This window comes from Austrofundulus limnaeus, unplaced genomic scaffold, assembly GCF_001266775.1.
Source record: "Austrofundulus limnaeus strain Quisiro unplaced genomic scaffold, Austrofundulus_limnaeus-1.0 Scaffold95, whole genome shotgun sequence".
NCBI lineage: Eukaryota > Metazoa > Chordata > Actinopteri > Cyprinodontiformes > Rivulidae > Austrofundulus > Austrofundulus limnaeus.
In genome coordinates, this window is record NW_013952497.1 from 33841 (window position 1) to 56010 (window position 22170).

The following is a 22170-nucleotide window of genomic DNA, read 5'->3' on the forward strand; positions in this document are numbered from 1 at the left end:
TTCCCGCCGCAGGGTCAGCGCTGAAACGGAAACACTACCCTTAGCCTTGACGACWGTGCAATGAGTCCTTTCACTCTTCTCTCAACGTCAAAATAAAATTTGTGTTTATTTTAAGGATAATTAAGTGCTTTTTTAGCTAAAGTATATTATTAACGTCTTATGATTTTAAGGAATGTATGTTTTGAATCAMTTTGTTGAATTTATTGGTATTAAACCTCCCGGGTTGGACTACAATGACCATAAGTCAAAGCGRCAGACAAGCCCAGTACTTCCGGGTTATAGGTACTCAGTTCCCCGCCTTTACAAAAATCTGTCTCAGGACGTCGTCTTCACAATAATAGCCAACTTTTGTTCCCAAAAAAAATTCCTAATATTTTTTGAACATGTAGCTAATATTTATCAATTTAGTTGATTTTATTAACCAGAAAGGGCATCATGTTGCTCCCTTCCGACATAGCTCGGCTTGTTTTGGGTAAGTTTGGACGAAGCGAAGCGCTGCTGCTGGCTTCACTCAGCACTAAYAATGAAGCGAAAGCAGAGAGAATTAAAACTCCTATTAACCACTTTACTGTTGTCAACGGGATTGAATGAAAACCTGCTAGTGTCTTTTCTCAGGGTACCTGCAGGAAGAGGGACTGTTTGCCACAAGCCAAGCTTTCATCCACGAGAGCCCAAACCTGAAGGAGTACGCCGARTACAGCACAGGAGATGGGACTGTTCCTGCCTGTGTTTTTGTGAGTGTGATTTTTWTTTAAATGCTTTATTTTACTCTAACTGTTGACTGAATGTCGTGCACTTGAATACTAATCGACTTATTGTCCTCTTCACATCTGTGCAGTCTATTTTTGGGAAAAACTTGACAACGATTTTAAACGAGTATGTGGCTGTCAAAGCCAAAGGTAAAAGTGTCTCATTGTGTCATATTTTGTTACTGCAGGGTTGTTGTCATTATTAGTAATAACTCTTTTGTTTGCTTATTTTAAAACAGAGTRTGGTCATGAAGTCCCTCTTGTGATGACTTCGCTGTGGAAAAAACTTGATTTTACTCTCAACCAAATCAAGTAAAGAACTTTGACTTTAAGCAAACAAATCACTTAATAATTTGTGTTAAACTTGACCTTAATCTTCATCTGTGGTAATCTGTGACGTTTATGTTGTTTACTTCTCAGATCATTGCAGAACGCTCCTTCTATTTCCTCAAGTCAGCGGAGTAAGTTTTCACATTTAATTCTTTTATTAATACCTTGTCAGGTTTTTAGTAGATGCAGTGTATTTGTTCCATTGTAGGATAAAACATAAATAGCAGTTTTGTTTAAATGTTAAATACTAAGTAAACCCAAGCCATAACAATGAACACCCTGTATATCAGTGCTTTTTGTTAGTTCAAAGTTTGTGGATCTTATACTCTGTCTGTTGCAGCACGTTCGCGGATGGGGGTTGCAAATATGGCGAGGCAGCGGGTCYTGGCCGTGGCGTCTGCAGGCGGAGTCGTCTGCTCTTCCGTTTCTGAAACGAGCTCCATCATCAGCCCCTCGCTCACCTCCCACAGCATGCTCAGCCACTCCACGCCCGTGAGCTGCACTGGCACRCAGGCCAGAACCACCCCTGCTGGTGGTGCCCAGCAGCTCGTCCAGGATGGCAGCCGATTACTAAAYACGCCCAGTCCGTATCACAGAACCCACATTCCTTGTTTTGATTTTGATTTGACGGTTCTGTCCGTTCTGAAACTGAAGTTTCCTTCATTYGCAATCACACCTTTGAATGATTCAGCAGATTTATTTATTTTTGCATGCAAAGATGAGCTTTCAAACATCAGTAGTTCCTGAATAATAGGCAACTTGATTTTTTTGTTTGTTTCTTTGTTTGTTCCAGGGGATTCTTCTATACAAGCCATTGTTTCAGAGCACCGGCTGAATTCAGGCCCAGCTTCTCCTGCTCGACGGAAATGGTAAGGATTTTTGTTATAATACTGTTGTTGCTGGAACACAACAGGGAGACATGGTTGTATTATTAACTTGTAATAGTTAAACATTAATGAAAGTGAATCACTGTTACATTATATATTTAATATTAACAGCTGGATGACGTGTTTATTGGCACGCCAAATAAAGAGTCTGTTTTGCATCGATAAGTTGACACTAATCATCTTTATTGTATGAAGTTTTGTTGTCTCAACTTGTTTTTCCATTTTTTTGGACAATTAGTTACTCTGTAATCTTTCTGCTGCCTTCAGGGATACCCCCAGGAAGAGAAGTGGTCTCGGCGGGTCTAGTGGTCCCAGCAGATCCACCACAGCTGTCGGTAGCCTCAATGCAGAAGCCGAACCTGAAGAGGTTGTCGATGAGAACTTTCCTGTGAGCCTGCTGTGCTGTTTTATTCACAGCTAAATGATTTTTAACTGTAAAGTAGCACTTTGTACTGATTGTAAAAGAGGAAAAATTCAAACTGAGACATTAATTTAATATTTGCAATTTGCAAAAACTCTGTGCACTAAAGAAAATAGTGCACAGAGTCAGTAAGACCAGAGTAGTGGTGATCCTGGAAAACATGCTGTCCAAGGGGAATATAACTTTTTGTGACTGTTTCAAGATGTTTTTGACATTTTGTACATTTTCTGACTTCAACCTTCTCGATCTTCACAGCAACTTGTGATCCAAAATGCACGGGACAAGATTTTGGGAGACAGACTGTTACAAGAGAAACTTGCAGAAAACATCAACAAAATCCTCGCCAGGTAAGTTCAAACTCCAACATGTCAACCAGCTGATGACTGATTAAAAACAAAACAGCTCTTGACATTAAATGACTGTTCTGTGTTTTGTCTCTGACATCAGTGAGCCAACACCTCMAACGTCAAAGGTCACAGTGGAGGCAGAGCAGTCCATAGATGAGATTCTTGGATTACAGGTGCTGAAAAGAACGATAATAATATATTTTTATTCTTTGTTTCCTAAAAAGTTATATTTTGTTCTGTATGATCACTGATGTTTTATCAGGGGGAAATCCACATGAGCGACGATGCCATCCATGACATTTTGGAGCAAACAGAGTCAGATCCAGCTTTTCAGGCCCTCTTTGACCTCTTTGATTGCAGTAAATATGAACTACTTTGCTTTGCTTTGGATTTTCACTGTGTTTATCAATCCAGTTAAATTTTAGGAATTCTGCATTTTCAGATAAAACTAAATCTGCTGACGGAGAAGCTATAGATGGAGACACAAGCAGCAGTCCAGAAGTGAATGAGACGACTGGATCTTTGTGTGCAGTCCAGCCCCTTCAAAGTAACAATCCAGGTATTATAATGTTGACATACGTGTTATCGCTGACATCCAACACAGATTAGGACACGTACTTGGACTAAGGTGTAAATCAGGGTTATTATAGTTAAGTAAAGCTAACTAAATAATGAAAATAGAAATTGAAAACAAACATTTTAGTTAACTAAAATAAATAAAAACTGTAATAAAATAAAAAACGATAACTAACTAAAACTGTATAATCTTTTTACATAACTAACTAAAACTAACTGAAATATGAATATCCTTAATTTTAGTGTTTGTCAATTTATTTTGAGCCATGTGGATCTTTTTTTTTTTTTTTATTGAGTAGTTTCACATTAGCTGTGGGCAGTTTACGGCACCTCATGGTCCGTAACAAGACTTGTTTACAGTCTGCTGCTCAGCATCGTCTACCAAATGACGACAACAAAAGTTGGGAGAAAGCAGCAACGTCCACTTTGGGATTTCTTTGAATATGACTGCGAGAAAAATCAAAACAAGTGTCTTGTAGTGGAAACAAGTGATAAAACAGGTGGAATACTTCTCAAGACTTCATGAATYAARCTCACACAAGATGGCTAACTATTACTATCTTGATACGCTAGCTTCTCAATAGCTCCTGTGAAAAACAATCAACAGGTAGCACCGGGCTGGAGACAACTATTGTCATTGTCCTCAAATAATCTCCCAAGTCCTTAGTTGGCAAAATTGAGTTAGGCAATTGTTTTAGGAAGGTGTCGCTATATTGGTTGGTTAACTCACAGGAACATCACAAGCTTGAGGAGGAATTGGCAAATAAACTATAAAAAACATACTAGAACTAATAAAAACTAAATTAAATTAAAACTAAGCATTAAAAATGCAATAATAACTAATAAAATCTAGCAAATCCACTGTAAAAACATATTAAAACTAACTGAATTAAAAGAAAAAAGTCACAACGAAATAAAACTAACTAATGAAAAATCCTAAAACTATTTTAACCTTGGTGTAAATAGGAGAAAAACTTTTCATGTCAAAAAATGTGAGGGAAATACTAATTAACAGCTGACTAGAGTAGAAGCTCAAATGTTTAAAAAAATAAACAAACAGTCATAGTGTTGTAATTAAAATTGATAAGGCTGGTATTTTTTCTTTTTTTTAGCATCATGTTATTGCAGATGTTTGATTCTGTAGAGAGCAGACTTGTCTAAAGAAGAGAAGAATAACTGATACTTAAACCTGCTTTGTTTTTGTTTTGTTTCTCAGATCCTCCACAACAAGATCCAAATGTTTCTGAAGCGCTGCCAGCCACGCTGAAGATGAGACCTGGACCAGAGCGCAAGACCAGGAAGTCTGCTGTGCCAACTTTAATAAAGAAAACGGTTCTGGACTCCAGGGGCAGGGCGTCTAGAATTGAAAACAGCGCAGCCAGACTTTTGGTGAGTCACGGGGAGCCCAGAGGTTCCTTGTCCAGTTCATTGGACTCCAACAGAAAAGAAGAACCCTCACTTTTAAAYAATAATGCAAGTGCAACACACATGGATATTGATGAGCCACTTCATACACCTCCCCCTCCGTTAGACAGTTTGGWCACTCAGGAGCCCACCAGAACCTCCACCAATAAATCAGCCCCTGATCCTTTTGGGAAAGGTTCTGCTCCATTTGCTGAAGAGACTTTGACCCTGAATGTAGAAAAAATCCAARCCCAAGGCTCGAATGAGCACCCTGCCACACCTTCATCCTCCATCAGCGATCAGCCTCAGGTGCTGTCTTCAGTGGACGTTCAGGTTAACAACAATCCAGTGTTGACTGCTAACATACCTCAAACGTCAGCTTCAACCACTGATGAAARCATTTTCTCAGGACCATCTGTCTCTGCAGCTGTTGCGCTCGCAGCTGCCTCGTCGTCATCAGCTGCCGCTCACGTACCGGGCTGCTCGCCTACGTCTGCCTCCACCTCCGTAACTCTTACAGCTACAGCTGCTTCATCCACGCCTTCCCCACCTGCATTGTTCTCCTCCTGCGCTCCTTTTTCAGCAACACCCGACCCTTCGTCCACCGGCCCCTGCGCCCCGAGCAGACCTGCAGACCCCAGCAACATAGTGTCTTTAAAGATCATCGTAAGCGACACCCAGGATGAGGGTTCTTCCGGCRATGCAGCCTTGAATCAGGCCATTTCGAGCATTTCCGSCGAAAAGATGCCCACCATCTACATGTCTTCTCCAGCTAAGTCCCCCAGATGTCCTCCCACCCCAAAAGCCAATTTTGATGAGGCGGCACAGGCAGTGAGTGGCTTACAAAGCTCTGAGGTGTATGGTAGTCCACTTGGCTGTAGGGCCGCGGCTGTGTGCTCAACCTCATTAAGTGSGACAGGACAGACCCCACAAAGATACATAATTCAGGTCCCAGCAGACCCCACCAATCCTGGACTYCAAGGATCCGCCGCCAGCTATTTCTTTGTGACTCCAGCTGCAGATGTTCAAGCCACACAGATGTTACTTCCTGTTGGTGTCTCCAGTGGACAGCCTGGGGTGACCACACCCACTCACACCCAGAACAACTCCACAGGTAAGATGGAAACGACTGTAAGACAACAAGTAGCTTTAATTGGATGTGAATTCATTGTGATTGACAGAAATATGAGCTTTACAAACACTGGAAGAAAATGTTTGTCACATCTAKGAGCAGGCAACAAACAAGTCTAATACTAGAGTACTTTCACACCAACCAACAAAATAAATATTTAATTTGAGCAAATTTTAACCTGATGGATTGTAAATTTTCTATCCTTCATTGCAGCATAGKATTAATATACTGTATTTAAAAAGGTGTTGTGCAAAAGATTGAGCYACAACTTTGATTCAGGCTTTCTGATGATCCATCCGTAGGATTTTTTTTTTTTGTTGTTGTTTTTGAATGCTTTTTCATTACATTTCAGTTCAGTGCCTGCTCATTTTCAGAGGAATGTTGTTTTTAAGGTTGGTTATATCACTTAAATCTACAGTTGAGACATTTAATCACAAAAATAGCTCCTAAGCTCAAGAGATATACTTTCATCCTAAAGTACTCTGGAGTTTTGTGTCAGGTGGCTTTGTGTAGATTATTTTTTTATTTTGAATAATATCTTTAAATAGTTTGGGGTTTCTTAAGACCGGACACTTTTCTGTCAACCACTTGTTTTCTAAGAAGACACTGTGCTGTCCTGGTCAGATGCTCTGATGAGACAGTAAATAAGGGAAAAAGCAACCAAACCTCCACGAAGTCTGAAAACCTAGCATAAATACGGCTCCCAGGAAGCAAATATTTATCTGCAGGTGGAAAAAGCAATTTATATCTTCTGCACAGAACTGTTTACTAATAAAAATGGTTTTACTAGACTGAGCCCACAAGGCAACATTTTCCTGTCACAACAGCATGAAAAATGTTTTTAATAAGATKTCACCACAAAAGCTTCTTCATTTTTGTTTTTGATTAAACACTGATTATGATAGATTTTTTTTTTTACTTATTTAATTTTGGATTTAAACAAGCTGTTTTTTTACTAAAACTTGTTGCCAAGCTTATAACAGTTTAGGATTTTTCATTATAGTTTAGTTTTATTTCATTTTGACTTTTTTCTTTTAATTCAGTTAGTTTTAATTGGTTTGTACAGTGAATTTGCTAGTTTTTAATTAGTTATTATTGCATTTTTAATGCTTAGTTTTAGTTTAGTTTTTAATAGTTCTAGTACTGTATTAGGGTGTATTCAGACCTGATAATTTGCTCCGCTTTAAACGAACCAGAGTTCGTTTCCAGCGTTGGTCCGGACCTTTTCTGCAGGTGTGAATACACTCATGCGAACTCTGGTGCGGATCAAACAACCGGACCGAGACCTGCTTTTTGAGATGGTCTCGGTCCGCTTCCAAATGAACTGTGGTGCGGTTCACTTCAGTTCACTTCTGGTGTGAATACAGACCGGAGTCTAACTGAAYTAACTGCATTAAACATGCACCTTTTTGGACYTCACAGGCCACCATTGCTGAGCTAAATAAACTGAAATCATACCTGTTTTGTTGTCTCCTGTTAGCAGCTCTGCTGCCGGCATGTTGTGGGTCAGAACACGCAGCGCACCTCGTCTCCTTTTGGGTTGCGGGACAYRTTTACTGATGCCGCTCCAAAATTAGAATWTCATCRCRAAACCACCATTAAATTAGCTGCTTCTGACATTTTAAATGCTATTGCAGTTGTACTATCAGCAAAAGTGTGCGCATCAGAACCGCAGGACTTCCATGTTTTTTTCTGGGTCTRTGTGCCCCATCCTTTCTGTCTAGTGGGAGCCATGATCGTCACCCTCGTGGCTTTGTTTACAAGTTATAATTTGTTTGCTAAAAAGCACAACGTGAATGCAAACTGCACCAAACAAAAAATAAAAATACTGTAAAGTCCCCTTTAGGTCCGCACCAAACAAGTGGACCAAAGGACTTTCCTGGTGTGAATACACCCTTAGTTTTTTGTAGTTTGAATAAACATATTTGCCAATGCATTCTCAAGCTTGTGATGKTCCTGTGAGTTAACTAACCACAGCTATTTTGTCGCTAGTTAAAGCAGTCCATTATAGCGACACTTTCCTAAAACAATTGCCTAACTCAATTTTGCCAACAAAAAACTTGGGCGATTATTTTAGGACAATGACAATAGTTGTCTCCAGCCCAGTGCTACCTGTTGCTTGTTATTCACGGGAGCTATTAAGAGAAGCTAGTGTGTCAAGATAGTCATAGTTAGCCATCTTGTGTGAGTTTGATTCATGCAGTCTTGAGRWGTWTTCCACCTGTTTTATCACCTGTTTCCACTACAAGACATTTGCTTTTATTTTTCTCGCAGTCATATTCAAAGAAATCCCAAAGTGGACGTTGCTGCTTTCTCCTAACTTTTGTTGTCRTCATTTAGCMGRTGATGCTGAGCAGCAGACTGTAAACAAGTGTTGTTATGGCCCACAGCTAACGTGAAACTACTCAATTTGGAAAACAAAAAACAAAAACACACATGTCTCAAAATAAATTGACAAATATTACAGGAATTATCTTGAGTTTACAAAACAGATTTAGTAACTTACAACCCAAAATTTCTTTGCATTAAACCAGGATTTATTTTACACTATGTTGGAGAAATGTTCACAGATTTTAAAATGTGGTTAAACCCAAATCTTGTTTTCTATGTTTAAGTTAATTAATGTTTGTCTAATTATTATTTATAATCGTTAATCTTTTCYCGCAGGTTCAGCGCTCATCTTACCTTCACCTTTGAGTCCTGTGGTGCTTCCTATGTCTGTTCTGGAGCAGAATACAGTCGGGAAGGTCCCACTGATGCCCAACCAGGTAACGACTTTATTGTAAAGTGGTTATATTTCTTATTTTAAGATAAAATTACTCAATCTGTTGATGGTTGATCCACAGTMAGAGCTCACATTGTTTTATCCACAGCTTGATCACGTGTCAAACTCAGTATCACAACAACAGAAAGAAATGATCATACCCAAACCCACCACTGTAGCAACCAAACCTTCTCCAGSTTCAGGTAAGTTGCCTTCTTGCTAAAAATGACACATTTAATTACTTAATCCTGGCAAAAATAAATAAATGTTGAATTTTAATGCCTGAAACTGTCAATCTGAAATTCCAGGAGCTGATAAAAATGCAGCTTCTACGGTGGTTCAGCCTGAACACGGAGGCCAACAGGACCCAGCTAAAGGTCCCAGTCACAAGAGGATTTTATGTTTTGACTCTTTGTTGTCAGAAGTTCAGTCACAAACTGCTGCTCCAAGCGCATCTACGTCACAACCTGTGCAGCAGTCTGAACAAGATAAGAGGACAAAACCGAATATTTTGGGTGGCAACAAACCAAAGAGGAGGATAGAACCGGTCCGATGTTCGGCAGATCGCAGAGTTGGTTCACTGAACGAGCCTGCTCCTTTACAAACGCAGGAGAAAGATCTCGTTAAAAAAACCTCTCGCAAACAGGTTTACAACATTCATAACAGCGACAGGGTTTCACTGCCTGAATCTGAGAAAAACTCTGAATCTGCTGGCAGWTTGCGCAGATCTGAAACAAACGATGATGCTAAAGCCAAGGATGCCCAGAGCTCCAGGTCGTCTGAGTCTGCACTGAAATCAGGAAGTACAAAGGACAAAGGAGGAGAGGAGAAGAGCAGGAAAGAAGCTGCAGACAAGGCTCCTTTGAAATCCCGTGAGGGACGGATAGAGAAGAGGCCTCCCTCCCAGGAGGCCCCGAGTGTCACCGCTAACAAGGAGAATGAAATGAAGGAGCAGCAGCCAGTACCTTCCTCCTCAGCATCAGGAGACTTCAGTCCTCCAGCTGTCCCCCGGCTGCCGTCTCATACACCAACCAAGACTACAAAGCCTGCATCAAAAGCGAGCTCTCTGGCCAAACAGGCAGCTGAGATGCTGCAAGACATTCAAGGACTCCACTCTCCTGTTAAAAAGGCCGGAGCTGGCGGTTCAGACCTCACTCATGGGACGAGTGAAACCCGCGAGGCTCTTGCCGATTCTCCCAGAACTCTTTCTGGACAGAAAAGAGGTAAAGATGGCGAGGGGACCCCCAAGCACCCGACCCCGACCAACGTCCCGGACGTGCCCACCTGCAGCCCCGCCAGTGAAGCCGGCAGCGAGAACAGCATCAACATGGCCGCGCACACGCTGATGATTCTCTCGCGTGCCGCCATCGCCAGGACCGGCACCCCTCTGAAGGACAGCATGCGCCAGGAGGGGGCGGGAGAGAAGTCGCCCTCGAGCTCAAGAAACTCAAAGAGACGCAAACAGTCTTCTCCTTTGGACAGCCCTCCTGCGAAGAGGGAGTCGAAAAGATCCCCTGCTCAAAAGAAAGACCGGGTGAGTAACGCGTGTATGAAATGTTTAATGAAGGTGTTCTCAGGTTTAATGCCTGGTTCACACAGCAAGATAACTCTGCCGATTTTTGCAACGATTTTGCGCTTTTAACAATCTTAAGGATGCCTCAATTTTCGTGAGGATTTAAAGATAATCTTGTGAGATATTCTTGCCGCGTGTGGTGTGTTGGAAGGACTTTGGGACCACTTCGATCTCAAATTGGGGATAATCAAAATGTTGGATTGTCTTGGCCCGATATCCCAGCATGTGGTGTTCCCCGAGAACGTATGAGCTTGCAGCCTATTGAATGTGACATGTAGCCAATCAGAAAGAGAGGTGATGGAAATACATAGGACAAAATACAGAAGAAAAAACAACTGCCATGGTGCACCAAAAAGTCCGGTGGAAACATATTTCTTTATTTATTATTTTTTTTCTCTGTTAAAAATACTCCACAAACTATCACCATTGCTTCTTCTTCGTCAGCCATGTTTGTTTACTCTGAACTCACGTTTTGATCTCTGGAGATMTTGCAAGGTTTCCCGTCTGACATCTGAATGTTCTTGACTGAAATCTGTTGGTTTGTTGTCTTTGCCTTGTAGCTGTACACCACACACTGTAGGACCAAACCTGTTACATCTATGATATTTTATCATGTGCGGGGTCTCAGTCTTTCAAAATCAGTCGACAATTTTAAAATCTTGCCATGTGAACCAGGCATTGGATGTAAAGTTTCATGTTGATTTTTTTRTGGTAGTTGATGTGAATTTGTTTTATTGGCGACTACACAGCGCCCTCTGAAGGCCATCAGCAGGAACACAGATTTAGTAAATAATACATTCTGGTATTCTTATTAAACCAGTATATTTTTATTATTTTATATTATTTTCACTTTATTTTTCTCTCCTTCTATATTTGCATTTTGATGTAATTTTTTAAGCAATATTGAATGATTTTAGGAGCTGTCAATTCTGTCTAATGCAGCTACAACTTGAAAGTGAATTCCTGCTGCTTATTGTGTCAAACTCTGTTTTTATTTAGCAGGAAAAGAAGAAACTTGTTGATTGTTTTCCTCGTGATCTGGATGTGGATAAGTTCCTGTCTTCTCTTCACTACGACGAATGAAACTGAAGACAGAACTACCATTTAATGTCTCCTTGGGTCACTGTCCAGGAATAGAACAAGCCATCTGCTGTTAGTAATGATGCCTTATAAATTTAAAGCTGCAATGACTTCTTCAACTATTGTGGAACTTTATTGGACTGTTTTTCCACCTCAAATTCAGAATAAAATAATAGTTGATGCAGCAGTGGGGCAACTGAGGCACTTTTCATATTGTATTGTTTTAATGCTTTATTTTAATTATTCTGTTTTAAAGATTTTGTGTAACAGAATAGTTTTGAACACTTTGACATACCACTTTGTTTTTGGTCAATATTTGACTTTTCTTTAATTCAGTTAACACTGAGTGACAAATTAAGAATGTGTCCAGTAATTTTATTCATTTAGAATTAAAGTTATTCATATATTTTTGGGTTAGACACATTTCTTTGAAAAAAAATACATTTTTGTACTATATACTGTACAGTAATTTTGTTCACAGAATCAGATGGAGTGTTTCTCTTCACATTTCATTGAGTGCTGTAATAAAAATAATTTTTCCTGCATACAGMCATTATATGTCAGCTTTAAAGTTCCTGTGACATGCCTACCCTTTAAATACAAAAAGTCAAAGAAAACATCTTTATTCTTAAGAAAATAGATAAAATACACATGATTTTACACATTTTGTCTCATAACTGACCTATTTTTTATTTTATTTTATTTTTTTTGGATTTGGCTCAGTCAAAGTGAAACAGGAAGTGACATCAAAGGGAACTCATTAATAAGCTCTGCTCTTTGTTTATTAAAGCAACTTTATTTAAACTTTAACTCTTCTTCATCTCTGTATGATAGAAACTTAAAATCTAAAAAACCATCAGATTCTTCTCTACAGTCTGTTGTTAGCTGTTGTAACAACGCTCTGTTTACATGCAGACATGCTCCTTTCACATCACATCCTGTTTCTTCACATGCAAAAATCTCAACAACTACATCTGAGTGGCGTGAAATGTATTTTGCAATATTTTATCAGTTTTCTCTTTCCAAAAATATTTTCACGTTTATTACAAAAAAAAAATGCTGTCACAGGCACTTTAAACTACATTTGCTGTTGCTCAGATAGTTTATCTCACCAATATTTCTCAAATGTGAAGATATTTTAATATTTAAAAACTTTTTACCTGTCCCAGAATAATTTTAGTTATAATTAATTAATTATTTATTAATYATTACATTAATAATGGTGTTTATGTGCATGCATTGGTAGACAGTGACCATGAATAAGCAAGAACAGCTAAAGTTTACAAGTGCAACCAGCCTCTACTTAAATGCCTATGCACCACCATTTTTTATGAAATTGAGCAGGAATTRTTATTRTTGTTATTATTTTGRTGTAATTCATCTTTGAACCAAGTTTGCTGTGATGTAAGTGTTACTGTGGAGTAACTTTCTGTGCAATTAGCTTGCTCTAAGTTAAACCTGGAGTGTATTTTATTACCCAAATAGGATAAATATTTATTATTCATGCAGTTTTTTAAAACAATGTTTCAGTCTGAACATTTAAAACATTGTGCATTACATTTTATGGTTTAACTAGCATTAGAATAATGAGATAAAAAKAAATTAAATTGGTCATTTATCTACAATAATCGTTTTCAAAATAAATGACTGATTTGTGTCACTGCTGTTAATATAATGTACTCAGTTTATTTTTAACCTGCTATTTGTGAAACATATTTACCGGGTACTCATGACCCTCCGACAAGGCTTGTTTAAGTCCAGATTTATTTTGTTATCGTGGCTTCTTATACTTTAAAATTTTACTTTTGTGATCAAGTTTTTTTTAACTACATATCAACAGTGTTATCACAAAGGTCTACAAACAAAACTTTTACTTRATTTGTGTTTGTCACTGAAACAAATGTGAATTTGTGTGGTGGCCTTGGGTTCAACATGTTGAAAATATACCAGCATGWATCTAAATTTCACAACTAAGCATTTATTTTTAGTCCTAGACGAAATTTGGCAACTGAAACTGAAGGATTAATAATACCACAGTGTCTGTTTAAGTGAAATAACGGATGTAACAAGATTAATACTTATGGTAAAAATAAGATTTAAAGAGAGAGACACTACTTTGTGTATATATAATAAAATAATAGTACACCAGCGAAGTTGGCAAATCTGGCAACCTCCGATTGGACTGAAAACCGGAACTAACGCAAACACGCGTGTTATTGAATTTCACAATAAAGGTATTGGTCAAAGACAAAACCTGAAATGTTCCCACGCATTGCGGAAATCGTAGTTTTTTTAGTTTCATAATCTTTGTATGTATTAATTTACACAAAGCTTATAAGAAATTTATTTCCAAAAAATATAAGATTAAAATCTGGAATTGGTTGACCTTTATTGTGACACGGAGGAAATTCGTTTCCGTATGAACTGAACAGGAAAGAGGTACGTCGATGTCATTTAATTCCAACAAATATCAAGTTGTTTTTTTAATATACGGACTTTGTGTTTTTATTACTACAACGTCAGTACAGCAGCATATATTAATACACGTTTTTCTGCCAGCATTTTGTCCGGTAAATGATTCAAACAACGTTAATGTGATACAAAGGTACCCGGTGTCCCTAGCTAACCGGTTAGTTAGCATGTGGAGGTTATGAACACGCACTTGACTTCATGTGATATCTAGTTTCAAGAGAGACAGACAGGTTTTCACTCAGCAGTCTACGTTGTTTATGTAAGTCAGTGGTTGATATTTTCTCTAACTTTAGCTGTTTGTATTTTCCAGTCTGATATAAATGTCAGCTAGTACATAGTGTTTGGTTTCTGACAGGTTAAGCTCAACAGTCAGTAGGATTTTGCGGCTCAGCTGGGTCTCACGRCAGGGTCTGTTCCACTTCTTCGGACTGTAGGCGGCCAGATAACCCGGGGAGGACACTGAGGAAGGATAAAAACACTRACTTGTGCTTCTGTTTTGTGTCTGTGTCGACAGTCTGACATGGCAGCCAATGGATCGAGCTGTGAACAATCTCAGAGACGTCCAGGACCTAAAGACAAACTGAATGGCAAGTCCACAGGTTTGTTGTTACACATCARGTTTTAATAATTTAAATCACAGAAGGCGCCACGTGTTTTTGAAATAGTTGTGCAAACGCAGAGGGTGAAATATTAACCACAGCCTGATGGCATTCAGAAGTTATCAAGATATCAAAGCTTTACTTTCAGTTTTCACCTGTGCTGACAAGTGGAAACTGAAAATAACTTTAATCATAGCAAAAGCTATATACACTTGTTTGATAGCATGCTATTATGCATTTAGTTGTATCTATACCACAGGATGTAACAGTTAACGAACCCATTATGAGCACAAATGCTCAACATGCCACTTTTTGTCCTTCAGATTTATCAGTGAGAGAAAGGAGACAAAAAGACAAGGAAGAGCGTCTCTCTCTGGTTTTATGGAAGAGGCCCATCATCACTCTAAATTATTTCCTTCTGGAAACCATCATCAAGCTAAAGGAGTGGACATATGAGTAAGTTGTTGAACAGGTTCATGTTTTCAGTGTTTTGTTTGTTTAGGCTTTGAACTGCTGAGGATAGTTTGGCTCACTTACAGCAGCGACATTTTGTCCTTCATCATTTTTTTATCTCTGTAATCACYATGTTGGTAAACCATGTTCTCTTCATGAAAAAAAGTTTAAGTTTTCTCGTGAGCACAACCATACCCTGTAGACAAAACAAATAACATTTACATTTGTATGAGAAACTGCAGTGATTTAAACCAGTTTATAGTTGCTTGTTGGAGAATTTAAGTACTACTTAAGAGAGATGCAGCTTTTTAAAGTTTGTGTTAAGTTCAGCTGATCATTCTGCTTTCTTGCTCTCTCACTCAGGCTTTGGCATCGACGAGGAACAGTCTTCTTATTTTTGGTGTTGTGTTCCGTCTTCTCTATCACATACTCTGCCGAGGGAGGCCACCAGCAGGTAAGACCTGAGTCAGTATTTATCAGCAAGACAWATATTCAACAGCACTACCTCATCACTGACTGTGTAAAGGTCCTTGATAAGTCAGGTTTTATCACCGAGAACTTTGCAAACAGAAAACTTGTGTTGGGAGATAATGTGGTCTGCGCTGTTGTCAAATAACCCTTGATCTCACATTCAGCAGGCTGAAAGWCCAGTTTGCGTCTGCGCAGGAATCCGTCCGGGTTCAGTTAAAGCAGAACGACCCGGTGGACAATTAACTCCTCTAAACTCAGCACTGACGAGCTGAAAAGTTAACCAAAGACAACCTGTAGTATAATGAAACTTCAGGAAATTAGCTTTTAAATTACATCCTGCAAAACATCATTTAATTATAAACTAATGTTGAATTATTATATTATTATGGTTAGGCTAGCAAAATTTATTCATTTCATTTCTTTAAAAAAACAACAAAATTTATGTACAATAAAAAACAACTCACAAATAAAATGAAAGGCGACAGAAGAAAAAAACATCTTATAATATCTGCGCCTTTTTTATCAAAAAAAATAAATTTAAACAATAATGATCTACAAACAAAAACTAAACAAAAAACAACCTCAAATCCTTATTAAATATCATTTCGTATGAATACACATTAGATTGTTTCATATTTCTTTAACAAGATGACTTTTATCATTCTCTTAAACATAAATATTGTTCTGGTATTTTTGACCTCACTCTCCAGATTATTCCATAGTCCTATTCCTTGTGTCGAAGTATACCGTTCCCTCAAACTAGTTCGAAATCCATGTTTCACAAACATCTCCACCCCTTTCAGATTATAACAACTTTCTCTCTTAACAAAATTCAATTGGATGTTTAAAGGCAAAATACCTTTATGAGCCTTATACATAACCTGTAAAATATTACAATCAACCAACTCATAGAACTTTAATAATTTCAACTGATAAAATAATAYGTTTGATGRGTGACTGTAGTGTTTTCTAGCAATAATTTTTACAGCTCTTTTCTGTAAAACAAAAATAGGGTTTATWATTGTTTTGCGTGCTTTCCCCCAGACTTCAATGCAATAAATCAAGTGTGGAACAACCATTACATTATACAACATATACAGAGCTCTATCATTAAATAACTCCCTTACTTTATGCAGTACTCCAATAAATCTAGCAACTTTTGTTCTTAAATAATTTATATGAGGTCTCCATGTCAGTTTTTCATCAATGATGACACCCAGAAACTTCACCTCACAGATTCTATAGATCTCAACACCATCAACTTGAAATGGAACATCAATAATTCCCTTTCTGTTACCGAATATCATATGGTTAGTTTTATCTAAATTTAATGATCATTTATTAGTTTTAAACCAATTTTGTATTTTCACAAATTCTGCTTGCATAATTTCCAACATCTGTTTTATGTCATTACCCGAACAAAAAAATGTAGTGTCATCTGCAAATAAAACACATTTAAACAACCCTGACACATTAACCAAATCATTCACACATGAAATAAATAACTTTGGTCCAAGTACAGAACACTGAGGAACTCCACACATGAAGTTACAGAGTTCAGATTTTACTTCATTTATCTGTACAAACTGTTTCCTGTTTTTTAGATAACTAGATATCCACTGTAGTGCTGGTCCTCTAATGCCATATTTCTGTAGCTTTTCAAGAATAATGTTGTGATCAATGGTGTCGAATGCTTTATTTAAATCAACATAAATACTAGCACAGTATTGTTTTTGATCAACAGCAATTGTTATTTGTTCCATCAAATCCATAAGAGCCATTGAAGAAGAGTTATTTGCTCTGAACCCATATTGACTGCTACTTATAATATTCTGTTTATCGATAAATTGATCCAATCTAGCCACAAATAAATTTTCTAAAATCATTGAAAACTGTGTTAACAAAGATATTGGTCTATAGTTATTAAATGCGCATTTGTCACCATTCTTTTAGAGAGGAATTACTTTAGCTATTTTCATGTTGTCTGGAAATATTCCAGTTGAAAGTGATAAATTACATATAGAGCCATTTACTGTACCTATATAACACAATCAATTATGTCCTTCACCAACATCATATCCATATCCATCCAGTCTTTTGATCTTTTATCTGCAAGATGTTTTACAATACTCCATATTTCTCCCTCATCAGTTTCATCAAGAAAAATGCTGTTGGCACAACCCATGACTGTATGACTTACATTATTATGTACTTTTGGTATTTTTGATATAAGACTTGGGCCAACGTTTGCATAGTACTGATTAAATTCATTCACTATTTGATTTTGATCATATATGTCCTTGTCGTCTTTTACAAAATAATTTGAAATACCTGAATATGTTTTATGATTTTTCAAAACAGTATTCATTATTCTCCATGTTGTCTTCATATCACCATTACTTTTGTCTAATAAACCACTGTAATATTCCTTCTTATGTTTTCTTATAGTCCAAAGCAATTTGTTTTTATATTTCTTGTATTTATCCTCTGATTCTTTTGTTCTTAATTTTAAGAAACAGGAATACAAGTAATTCTTTTTTTTTTTACAAGCATTCCTTAACCTGTTCGTCATCCATGGCTTGTCAACATCATTTCTCTTAGCATAGTTTTTTGCAAACAATTTTTTTCATTATAGTTTTGGATTTTGGATATTAGTTTTGCCTCTCGTATTTCTTCACAAATGTAATAATTTACCTTTGTAAAATGATCATTGTTTTAAGTTTATTTATAGGTATTACCATTTTTTGTGTTGTGGTTTTTATAGGTTTGTTTCATTTAGTTTTTTGTTTGCTGTAAACTTTACTCTGCTGCAGGAAATGTGTTCTATAAATAAAGCCTGAATAATTCAAATTACCATTTCCCTATTTTCTTTTCTTTTTCCTGATATTTTCTGGTGTCTTTTCTTCTTTGTCTCTGCAGTATGTTCAGTACCTGGAGAGGAAGTTTCTATGGTGCGCCTACTGGGTAGGCCTTGGGATCCTGTCCTCAGTAGGACTTGGAACTGGTTTGCACACCTTCCTGCTTTATCTGGTAGGAAAACTTGAAATGATGTGAATCTAAGTTGGTTCAGAATAAAGTTGAGCTTTTTATTTACAGTCAGAATTATACACTTTTAAAATTACAAATAATTCAGGGTTTTACTTGTAAACACAAAATAGTATTATTAAATATGAATTGAATGGTTGCACTTGATAAAAAAAAAACTTTTTGTACTGTGGTGGGATTGAAAAGTGGGATAAAGTTACTTTAAAATCATCCAAACCTTTTAGACCTTAAACTGAAAATTATGGAGGAAAAAAACAGGAAATGAGTGTTCCAGCCTAGTACAAGTCTGACCTTAGAGCTGTGATGCCCTTCACAAAACGTTTGACTTAACTTGACTGTAAAATGTCATGTTTTAGGAAGTGTTTCTACCGTTTTTTTTTTTTTTTTTTTTTTTTGGTCACAATTACAATAAACTAACATCTGAAAGTCATTGTAGGCAAAGTAGATGGAAATATCTGACAGAGACTCAGTTCATAAAAGTTTTAATGTCACAGCTTCAGTTAAATTAAACCATCAGATCTTAACATACTTTATCTATTTTTTTTCCAAGAAAAACACTAATTTCTGAAATAAGTCTGTTGATTTGTAAAGGGAATTTTTGGCTTAAAGGACGATAACATTATTTACTTGGTTCTGTTTTGTATAAATACTGACATTATGTGTGTGAGTCTTTTGATTTTAGATCAAAGTTGTATAAACTTATATGATTTAAATGTACCTGCCTATTAGACATTAAACTTAGACTAATAATTTAATCCAATTTAGTTTTTTACCACTGTTTTCCAGAAGATGGCGTCATACTTCAGATCTGATTCACATTGAAACTGTGGTTGTCAGTTTCTCCGAGTTTGTCACAGAGTGACTGCACGACTGAGTCACTGAAATCTGTGTCATTTGTCTTCGGTTGTGGCTAAAAGGAGATTTCAGCTAAATGAAAGAGAGGAACAAAGTCTCCACTTTAAAGTGATGATGTGACTTTTGTTCTAAACCCGTTCACTTGTGGGTTTGTCGAGTCAGCGATTTCCACTGTAATAAAATAATGAGAACAGATATGGGCCTTCCTGTTTTTACAAACAGATGTGCACCCCCTTTTATTGCATTTGAGTTGTGCATTCACACACACTAAAGGGATTTCCCTGTCCCGGAGACCAGGTTTTCTTTTTGTACATTTTTTCATTGTTATAGTATATATCTGAAGTATTAAATGATATTGTAGTAGTGTTGTAGTATTGTGGTATTGTAGTATTAAAAGGTAGATGGAAAAGCCTATTTGACTCACAGCACACTAGAACCACGCTCACGTGGGTTTTTATGCATCCCCATTCACCAATACCAATTAAGTATTAAACAAAACTGAGCTTTATGTTAGTTTGTGAAAAATCTGTTTAAATTAATTTAATTTTCACAAATTCCACTTTTCAAATTTCTGGGTCACATTTTTATTTTTTATTGATTTTGGAAACTTTCAATAAAAACATACACTAGTATAAGATAATCCAGCATTTACACCTTTGAAAATGAGATATTAATTATTAAATGGCTTGTTAAGTTTTCATGTAAAACCAGAAGAATGAAGCAGTTTGGCATTAGACCCATCGTTGTGACAGTCTTTGGTTAAAGTTGGGTGCAGCTTTTGTACAGTAAATAAGGAGATAATTAGTATTTCGAAATATTTTGATATATTTGGCAAACAACATTTAGAAACTGCCTTAAAATTTTGCTCAGAGTATAAATTATTCATCACAGAAAAAGTTGTCTTGACAGTAAAATGCAGTGTTGCTGCCTCGTGAAGTCTTTTGTAAATGTTCTGCACACAAAGTTTGAACTGACTGAAAATTATAGACAATATTTAACTTTGGTTTGGTATTTACAAAACAGAAAATAAAAAAAGGAAAATGTCTCTTAAAGCAGCACGGTGGCTCAGTTGGTAGAGCTGTTGTCTCTCAGTAAGAAGGTTGACGGATCGAAACCCGACTGGGAAGCTTTCTGGGGTCTTTGTGTATGTGGGGGTTTTCTCCAGGTATTCCAATCCTACAGAGCAAAAACTTGACTGTTAGGCTAGGATGGATGGTCTCTTAAAGCTCTGACAGTGCTGAAATAAAAGTGCTTAACACACTTTTATAACATCAGTGTAAATTTGGAAAACACAGATGAAGACCCAATATTTGTAATATTCCACACTTCACACAAAAAGTCCTAATTGTAAGTAATGCAGCTCTGTTTATGTAGTGAAGTTAAACTAGTCCAATTTTTTTATTCAATAAAATTCAGTATATTTATATTGCGCCAATTCATAACTGTTGTCTTGGGACTGTATAAAAACATTCACATGCATTATAACATCTTAATCACCTACTTATGTTATTAGTTATCTTTCTTTAATAATTTTGTCTTGTCAGCAATAAAGAAGTCTAAATACTAAACTTCTAACAAATTATACCAGCCATGTTCTGTAATCTCTGAGCCCAGTGTGTAATTAGAAACCTTTWTTCGTTCATCAGTTTCATTTTGAGTGAACAGCAGTTTCCCTAAAATGTTTCTACGTGATAAACGTCTGCTGCTCATGRGAAACTGGTTCCTGTTTTTCTAAATTTAATTTGTCTTGACTGTGCAAAAACTTACCATTCGGTGACCCATGTCAACTGAAGAAGCAGTGAAAAAAAGCATCACCCTCAGAGTTGGTGTGGACTGACTTCAGTCCTGGAGAATCAGCAGAGGTCTACAGAGGATTAGATCATTGTGCTGCTGCTAGACGAGGGATTTACTCACCGCTCTGACCTCATGGCTCATAACCATGTTTTCAAGAAATGCTCTGCAAGTTTTAATATTGTGGTAAACTCTGCATGCCGAAGCATTTTTGCTTTAATTTGTACAGAGCTACGTTTAAAGATTGTTTCACTTGAATTAAAAAAAAAACTATAATTATAATAACAGTAAATATGTTATTGCTATTGATTAGGGTTGGGCAATACTGGCAAAAAAAAATCATGATTAATTGTGGTATTTTGCTGATAACGGTTAATTTGACGATTAATCCCCTGGAGTCCCTGGACACACTTATATCCTTGTCATATGACCAATTTAGTGGGAAAGACTTGCTCTAAATCTGTTCCAAATGGCGTCAAAATTACAGACTTCAGGCTGTACATCTAATTTCAAATTGTGTTGGTAGACAAATAAACTACAGAACTTTATTTGTCATATTTGAAGCGGAGTGGAGCACCGAGCAGACTGACTAGATATTTCTCCAGTCAGTCTGCCTGCTGGCATTAATCATATTAATTGTCAACTGCCAAAAAAAAAAAAAATAGATTGCACACGATACGATAATGCCCAACCCTACTGTTGATATTGAGTTTATTTTATCTTCTGCTCGATGCTCCACTGAGAAAATAAAATGCTGCACTGGAGAATCTGTCAAGAGGCAAGATTAAATGTTAACACTGGACCTAACTAGCATGTCAAATAATGTTTTAATCGCTTCTGATTGGTCAAGAACTTCAGAATCACACACGCTAACACATGTAGCATGTGTGGTTATTTCCTCAAACAAAGCCCGCTAACAGGTCGCCTCTGAGCTGTTCGTCCTGTAGTCACATTTTAATAATTAATAATAATCTGGTACGCCACACACACACACACAAAAAAATCTGAGCAAAAAAATCTATTGTAAAACCTGCAGTGTGATCTTATATTATTTTCCTTATTTCCTGATTCATCTCACCAGTTTATACAGTATGGTAATTTTAAAAAGGATTTCTCCATTTGTTTTAATGACTAAAGGGATTTGATGCACAGGAGTTTTACCTCAAATCATTTGGTGTGTGTGTGTGTGTGTGTGTGTGTGTGTGTGTGTGTGTGTGTGTG

At 37.0% G+C, this 22170-nt stretch overlaps 2 protein-coding genes across 6 annotated transcripts in view; both read left to right on the forward strand.

Annotated features, from left to right (window-relative positions):
- The first annotated feature begins 292 nt into the window (after positions 1-292).
- Positions 293-11808, forward strand: npat (nuclear protein, ataxia-telangiectasia locus). Of its 3 annotated transcripts, none has more exons than XM_014012796.1 (17): positions 293-472; positions 616-734; positions 839-899; positions 989-1061; positions 1170-1210; positions 1420-1662; positions 1873-1948; positions 2234-2354; positions 2643-2734; positions 2835-2907; positions 2997-3093; positions 3177-3293; positions 4527-5828; positions 8514-8614; positions 8720-8813; positions 8919-10144; positions 11183-11808. In XM_014012796.1, the coding sequence occupies exons 1-17, from the start codon at positions 436-438 to the stop codon at positions 11264-11266; spliced, it is 3957 nt and encodes a 1318-aa protein (XP_013868250.1). In that variant the 5' UTR covers positions 293-435; the 3' UTR covers positions 11267-11808. The 3 variants fall into 3 exon arrangements, with proteins under 3 accessions (XP_013868250.1, XP_013868251.1, XP_013868252.1); XM_014012797.1 differs by having other exon boundaries at positions 11186-11808; XM_014012798.1 differs by having other exon boundaries at positions 2234-2333.
- A 2109-nt stretch (positions 11809-13917) lies between these two features.
- The window catches only part of vmp1 (vacuole membrane protein 1), a 17046-nt gene continuing 8793 nt past the window's right edge, over positions 13918-22170 (forward strand). Inside the window, exons 1-5 of one of the 3 annotated variants that reach the window (XM_014012800.1) lie at positions 13918-13994; positions 14250-14334; positions 14658-14790; positions 15151-15241; positions 18178-18288. In XM_014012800.1, coding sequence (XP_013868254.1) covers positions 14256-14334; positions 14658-14790; positions 15151-15241; positions 18178-18288 — 414 coding nt within the window. In that variant the 5' untranslated portion in view covers positions 13918-13994; positions 14250-14255. Of the gene's footprint in view, positions 13995-14153; positions 14335-14657; positions 14791-15150; positions 15242-18177; positions 18289-22170 lie in introns of those variants that run through there. The other 2 variants (XM_014012801.1, XM_014012799.1) reach the window with 2 other exon arrangements.